The 7,212-nt window shown below is 41.0% G+C and overlaps 1 protein-coding gene and 1 long non-coding RNA gene across 5 annotated transcripts in view; one reads left to right on the top strand and one right to left on the bottom strand.

Annotated features, from left to right (window-relative positions):
- The window catches only part of DCDC2 (doublecortin domain containing 2), a 54,376-nt gene extending 47,170 nt beyond the window's left edge, over nt 1–7,206 (bottom strand). For all 4 annotated transcript variants that reach the window (XM_010708295.2, XM_010708296.2, XM_010708297.2 and 1 more), the window contains exons 1-2: nt 6,130–7,206; nt 3,005–3,056 (exon numbers count right to left, since the gene is read on the bottom strand). In XM_010708295.2, the coding sequence (XP_010706597.1) occupies nt 3,005–3,056; nt 6,130–6,725 (648 nt within the window). In that variant the 5' untranslated portion in view covers nt 6,726–7,206. The remainder of the gene's footprint in view (nt 1–3,004; nt 3,057–6,129) is intronic.
- LOC109366556 overlaps nt 6,956–7,212 on the top strand; it is a 4,842-nt gene continuing 4,585 nt past the window's right edge. The window contains exon 1 of the long non-coding RNA XR_002112885.1: nt 6,956–7,038. This is a non-coding gene — a long non-coding RNA (uncharacterized LOC109366556). The remainder of the gene's footprint in view (nt 7,039–7,212) is intronic.

The raw sequence follows: 7,212 nt of genomic DNA, 5'->3' as shown, positions 1-7,212 counted from the left end.
CTGTCCCTGCTGGCCACCCCTCTTCTGATGGAGCCCAGGATACCATTTGCTTTCTGAGCTGCAAGAGCACACTGCTGGCTCATGGTAAGTTTTTCATCGATCACGACCCCCAGGTCCTTCTCTGCAGGGCTGTTTCTTGTATTTAGATGGAACTTCTTGTGTTCCAGTTTGTTCCCATTGCCCCTTGTCCTATCTCTGAGTGCTACTGAAAAAAAGTCTGGCCCCATCATCTTGACATCTGTCTTTTATAAGTTTAGGTTGTATAATAAAACCAGTGCTAATAGATTCAAGACCATCTCCTCCTGGGGGCAACAACACCAGTAAAGCTCCTGCCTCAATTCTGGATGCACCATCAGCATTCAGGAATAACACAGAACAAAGTTTCACTTTACAGTTCTTGCAGGCTGGAGCAAAAAAATTTTCTCATAATTTGCATATATGTAGATTTCTTTTTTCTAATGAAACAAACTGGGAGGATTTTATTTTTGAAACTCAATCTGAAATACTGCCTTTTGAAAGCAAAACATTCCTGTGGGCTTGTATCAAAGGTTCTTACAAAGCTTCATGGAAAAACATGATTTATTTGTTTGCTGATGCAAATGCAGCAGAATCAAAAGGAAAATGTAGCAATACTTCTCCTAGTCTTTGTGCTAAAACACAGGCAGATTTTTGATTTCAAAACGCATGTTTGAAAAAAATATGTGCAAACAGAACTTGCTTCCTCAAATCATTTTAGCAAAAATCTATTTAGGCATTAAAACTTCAGCTACTGACCTGTGAAAGTTCATTTCTAGAATTAAATGATTAGGGGCCAAAAAATAATGGTACTATTCATAAGTCCAGATAAAAATCTGTAAAACATTATCAGGTTTCATTTCATTTTTAGGACTCCTCAAATAAATCAATAACATAAAGTTAAACTTAACATGGAGGGCTAAACTCTTCACAGAGACCACAGAGACTGCAAACTGAGCCAGGCAGGAGGAAAGACAGTTGGCATAATGGATGGTTTATACTGGTTTTCCTCAAGATGGCTGGAAAAGCTCAGATAATGCACAGTGAGCACTGAATACAGAAGAAGCCTCTCTCCTCAAACGTGCAACTGTAAACAGAAGGAACAACTTCTGCAAATATTTCTCCACGTGCTTAGAATTTCTGTTATATTCAGAATCTTCTAAGGATTTGCAGCAATTTCATCAGCTTTAAAACAAGCCTTAACATGGCAGCCTTGTGGTTGTCCTGCTAACTTCTAATATCAGAACTTGGTTAAGAGGATGCTTTCTCATCAAGGGACATTTGAAGTCAGTCACAATGCACACTATCAATGGGACTTGCACAAAATAGTGAATGCAATCCACCACATTCTCAGACACAATCAGAAGCAATTTTCTCAAGTTATCTTCTTTTCATCCTGGACATGTAAGAATCATTTTCAGCTAGACACTGTTTTACACAAACTATGGTACTGTTCACACATTTGGGTGTTCAGAAGAAAATTAGCAAGGACTGGTCATAAATCTAATGGTTGGTTGGTTGTTTTTTATTTTGTTTTTATGTCCAGAAATATTTTTATGCGTTAAAGGTTCAGATGAGTTCAATATTGTTGTTGTAAAAACCTTTTCTCTCTGGAAAAAACTAATATGATCTGTTACAAAGATCACAGCTCAAGTTGATTTGATTCTGCCTGCCTTGCAAGAATTAAATAGTTTCCACAAGATTCACAAAGGTTGATCAAAAGAGACCCAGGACTGAAATAAGAAAATGTTGTAGTAAAAAATGGAATTTATGGACAAAAGATACCAGAAAGTTTAGACAGTGTAAACGTGTAGACATATTACTTGTTTTTATATACAGCTCAGCAACTGAGGTGTATACATACCTTGCTGATTCATCAGTGTTTAATTATTTTTTCCTTATTCCTTTTAACTGATCTATTTTCTTTGTTAAATACCTTAACAACGAGGCGACACAAATAATGGCACAAAAGCAACAGAGCTCTATCTACAATGTTCTGGTTAATTGCATATATAAACGAACTGAGGAACAAAAAAATCCAGCTAAGAGCAAATTTATATGGTTCTTGTAAATCAAACCTCTGACCCCCTGTTGAATTTGATCTTCCTGTTGACTTTGCCCATTTGGAAAAAAAAGAAAAAAAGGAAAATTGCAAACAAAGATGGCTTACAAAGATACTATAATTTATAAAATGCATGTATTGTATTTCACTGCCTCTGAATAAGACGTGTCAAAATATCACAGCAAGTATCACTGTGGCAATACATCTTCTCTGAAGGGCTTCTAGCACAAGATGTCTCGAGACATCTGCTATACAAATCACTAAAGTGCTAGAAACTTGGCAAGACAGAAGAAATGGAAACATTTGTGAGCTGATGCTTCTTGTCAGGCAAAAGCTGAAATTCAAATGTTGTGGATCACTGCTATCCATGTACAGAATTAAAAGTAAAATATGAAATACAGAGCCACATACCTCAAAAACTCACGTTAAGTTTTTAGAAGCCTGCAGTTGTGTTAATAGCATAACTGTTCAAAAGAAAAAGGTGAATTTGGAAGATCTGGGCTAGAACTCATTAGAAGTTTGCAATTGTCACTGGCAGTGACTGGAAAAAGCATTTCAACTAAATCTGGTTTTTCAATCCAAAAAGTCTCTTTTTTAGAGAAAATATAATGTTTGGAAGAAAATTTTCTTGTCCAAAATTCTGGAAGTTCACAGTACCAACATCTTATTCTGATTGAAGACCAGTAATGATACCATGCAATTTTCTTTCCTGATAGTTTAGGAGTGGATATGGCAATTCAAAAAGCAGAATGGAAGACTGTCAGTTCAGTACATCATGTTCAGAGTAATCAGAGTAATTATCATTGAAATATTATGTTCAGAATGGTGGATAAGAGTATTATTTCTGAACATAATAAATATTAAAAACTCAGACACGTCACTAATACTAACTGCAGGTTTACTTCTGAGATATTTCAGACAACCTACCTCATTATTGACTTCAGCAGGCTTTTTCTTTGTTTCTCCTATGTCCAAATAGCTGTGGAAGAAAATCAGTACTGATTATTTACAGAAGCATCTAACCTACAGAATACAGATATTTTACATTTTTTAACACTGAAGCTCTTAAAATTTGCCATGCCTCCAGGCAGTAATATAAATAGTAACTAAGTCAAGATTTTAATGAAGGAGCATTAATATAAACCTACAAGCTAGCCCTTTGGGTGAATACCAAATGTAAGGGAGAAGTATCCATCTAACTTCAAGTCAACCACTGGCACTTGGTACAGACCATCAGAACCTACTTGTTGGAAAGATGGATAAATAATAATATCAATAAATATAGCACAATATATTTAATAGTTTATATATTTAATAGTTTAGCAGAGTTTTCTAGTTACCAGAGTTGCCATCTTGCCTCCTAGATTCTCACAGTAAATCCTGATACATTTAAAGCCTCTCTCAATACTCAAGTTTAACCAGTGCACTGGCTAATTTGAAAGGCTCCACACAACTTGTGTTTCAGCTGGTCTCAGACACATGTGAAAACATTTTGTCCTGACTTATCATGGCACAGTAAGAGTATCTTCACAATTATTAATAAACAAAATCCAATCACAAAAAAAAAAGAAACAAAAAAGAAACAAACAAACAAAAAACAACCCACAAACATTTGAACATCACTGCACTCCGCTGAAGTATTCCCTGCTGCATTAGCACAAAAGCATCAATTAAAACACACAGCGGTAGTCTAGCTACATGTTACCCTACCAAAAAAAGGAATTAAATACGTCTCCAAGCATGTGTTACCCTTAAACTGGCTGAACAGTTACCCAGGTACCCAGACTGCACCAGCTCCAGTCCAGCACTGCAAAAGCCTCGTGAGCTGGCCTTTTCTCATGAATGCAGCTCACAGCAGCTGCAGGACCTCAGGTTGTTTCTGGCTCACAGTGTTGTCACTGCTGTAGCACGAGGCACTCCAGAATAATGCATTTCAAGATGTTACAATTCCAGGCTTGGAATGGCAGAAGTTCATGTGCTAAAGGTGAAAGCAGTTAAGCTAATCACTGAAGATAGGGAAGAAAGATTTGGATCTGGTTACTGGGCATCTGTGGAGTAACAGATGTGCCACTTGAAGTTGAGTGCTGACACTTCCAGCTCCTCCTGCTTTCCTTGGTTACTTTCCATTACACTCCTGCACACAGCTGCCCCACAAGTCTTTATTTCAAAGTTCAGCCCTGCTTAGTCTATTGTAACAATGAATTAAGCCAACAAGCATCACTGCAAAGGAAAAAATAAACAGTTAAAAATTTACATAGTTCTTGCTGCTGTAAGACCAGAGTCAGATCCCTTAGGATAGAAGTTTTGTCTCCCACAGCTGCAACTGTTTTATCTTTGCCCATGAGACAAACACAAATACACTCTGTTCTCTAATTCTCTCAGTTTCTTCCAGAACATCCCTTCCAATTGACTTCCCTGTCCTCTGACTTGCCTGGCTAAGTCAGTCCCCCTAATTACCCTTCTGTCTACAATCTAGTTAAGAACCAGACCCCTCCAGCCTGCCTTAAATAATGCTAGTAAAACCACTGCCCTACTTTTACAGCACTGTATAAACACATAACAATAGTGAACAAGGAAATGGAATGGTCATCCAGACCATCCTTCCCACAGGAAGCACAGCATACTCTCAAGGGATGTGTATATACAGCACAGCCTGCTTTTACTGAGTCCAAATTCACCTTTTCTGGAAGTATTCTCTTTGTTGACCTCAAATATTTAGGTATCCTGTTACGTGTTGCAGCCACAAAGGTCTGAAAACTCTCTCCACAAAATTCTAATCATGAAAAATGAAATAACAAAAATAAATGCCTATTTCCACCAAAACTCAATCTGAGGCACCCAATCCTCTACACAGCACATACTAAAGAAAACAGTTACTTACTTTTAGCCTATGGAAAACACAACACGTATGGGAAGGTGAAACAAGATGTGCTGACAACAATGTTAAGCCACTCATGGGACCACAAAATTTAATACCAAAAGACATGATAGCTCTTTCTTGAGTGCGCAGCAATATATTTGACATGGAAAAGGGACTTCTATTTGGCCTGTCATACATCTTTCTCTCTTGCTTTGCCACTGAAGCACAAGAAATATCAATCAGTCTCTTGAAGCAGACGGTGACAAAAATGGTAAGTGTGCTGAAAGAAACCCTGTTCATTAAACACAGAGCTTCATTTTGAAACATACTGAGCTCTCCTGAAAAATGCAGATTCCTCAGTGGTACCTGATCAAGACAAGCAAGGGTCCATGAAGCAGGTAGTTTATCATGGGAATTCCCAACCACTCAAAGAAAGGGGCTGTTAATTTTGAGATATTTTTCAAGTCAGCTGGAGGATTAATGCCCACAGAGACAGAACAAAGCATATAATTAGGCAGTTGAGACAGTGGAATTCATTGCCAGAATTAAGAACCTGGTGGTTCCACTCAGAAAGTGCACATAAAAAGCTCAGATTTCCAGTCAAAAACAGATAAAATGTCAGCCTAATTCTTGGTATCCCAGCAGAGGAAAAAAAAGCAGTCATCTTTTAAATGGCAGCAGAGACTTGGTTATTCTGTCCAGAAAAAGGCTATGTGCTTACCCCATATGAATAGAATGGATGGAGATGTGAATAGAATGAGATCTTTTAAAAATAAGCAAGAAAGGAAGTGTTGGTAATTAAATTCCTAACAAGGCTGTCACCACGGTTCTGTCAACACTCCTCCTTTCTGGAGCTTCCTTCCTAACATCACCCATCACAAACACAGACACTTGTCCCTCAGCAAAGCACATCCATCACACCGTGCTGATGCAGCATGTCCTGAGGGTTAAAGGGCTGCTTCTCCCTTTCTATTGCTGTGTCAGGGAGATGCCCCTGTGTGACTGATGAAAACTGCAGCTGTTCTACGGTTCAGCTCTGAAGCTCTTTTGCAGTATTTTCTGTCACAAATACCTTCTTTTAGTCTGTTTTTGAGCAATGGCTAATAAGGGGTGGCAGGAGAAGGGGAGAGGGGTCTGAAATGCTGATGTTCGGGGTTGGGTATAAATGCTAAGTTACTTTTCAGCCACTCACTTGAGTTTCTTGAAGGCTTCCCTGCCACCAGCCACATACTGCTCTCCACTCTGCAGCTCCTCCAGCTGCCGGACACGGTGCCCAGCCCGAGGCGTATAGATGTTACGCACAGCTCCAAAAGGTGCCTTCACCCCACCGGTCACCTCTTTCAGAAAGACTTCAAAATTGGACACTTTCTTCTCGTTGATGACAATGCGACGTCCTGGAAAGAAAGGATCCCCGTTGCGATATACCAGCACGCTTTTCACCATCGGCTGTGAGAGGAATGACCCCTTGGTGCCGGGATTAGTCATGCTCGGTGTTCTGCGTAGCCAAAGCCGCCCGGGGCACTGCTTGCACCTGTCTGTCCGGAGCACCGCACTGTGAACTGCCCGCCTGTGGGGGAGCCCACAGCAAGGCCCGGCACCAGGGCCCACCTCCCACAGGCAAAGGCGGGGAGGGATCACAGCGTCCTGTGGGCTCCCAGCACGGCTCTGCTCAGCCTCCCCAGGAGCGGCTCCTCCTAGGAAACCAGATCTTGCCGCACTGGTGCTCAGGGAGGTTCGTGCAGATGGTGACAGACTGCACGGAGGTGTATCCCAAACGGCTGGGAGCATCCCTATGGCCCTCCGTGGTCTTTTCGTCCCGTAGCTTTGCCATCACGAAACGCCGGCTCCCTTTGGGAACTTCATCCTGCGTCTGCCATTCTCCTCCCTGCTCGGCCAGACCACAGCCTCTTCGGTGAGAGCAGACAGAGCCCAGAGTCAACACCACCACGAGCAGGACAGGCGTGCAGCGAGCACAAATCCTTCTGAATTATTCATCAGGCGGTGGCCGGGAGAAGGAGAAAGCGGAGAAGTCGGTGCCCAGAGGCGGGGAGAGGGACGTGAGGACACAGGGCGGAGGGAACGACTTTGTCTGCCTGGGATGGTCCGTGCACAAAGCAGGCAAAACACTGAAAACTCGTATCTACCACCATTTGTTCCATTCTTACTTCCCTTCTTACTATATAAAGTCCCGTCTGAAAAGTGAATCCTTGTCTCACTATGCTGCTTAAGTTGGCTGCAATTCAGAAATGAAGTTTGGTCATGATTTTGATGGGGC

Source organism: Meleagris gallopavo, chromosome 3 (genome assembly GCF_000146605.3).
Source record: "Meleagris gallopavo isolate NT-WF06-2002-E0010 breed Aviagen turkey brand Nicholas breeding stock chromosome 3, Turkey_5.1, whole genome shotgun sequence".
Classification (NCBI taxonomy): domain Eukaryota; kingdom Metazoa; phylum Chordata; class Aves; order Galliformes; family Phasianidae; genus Meleagris; species Meleagris gallopavo.
The sequence above is the reverse complement of the archived record's forward strand: the minus strand, read 5'-3'. Positions and strand labels throughout refer to the sequence as shown.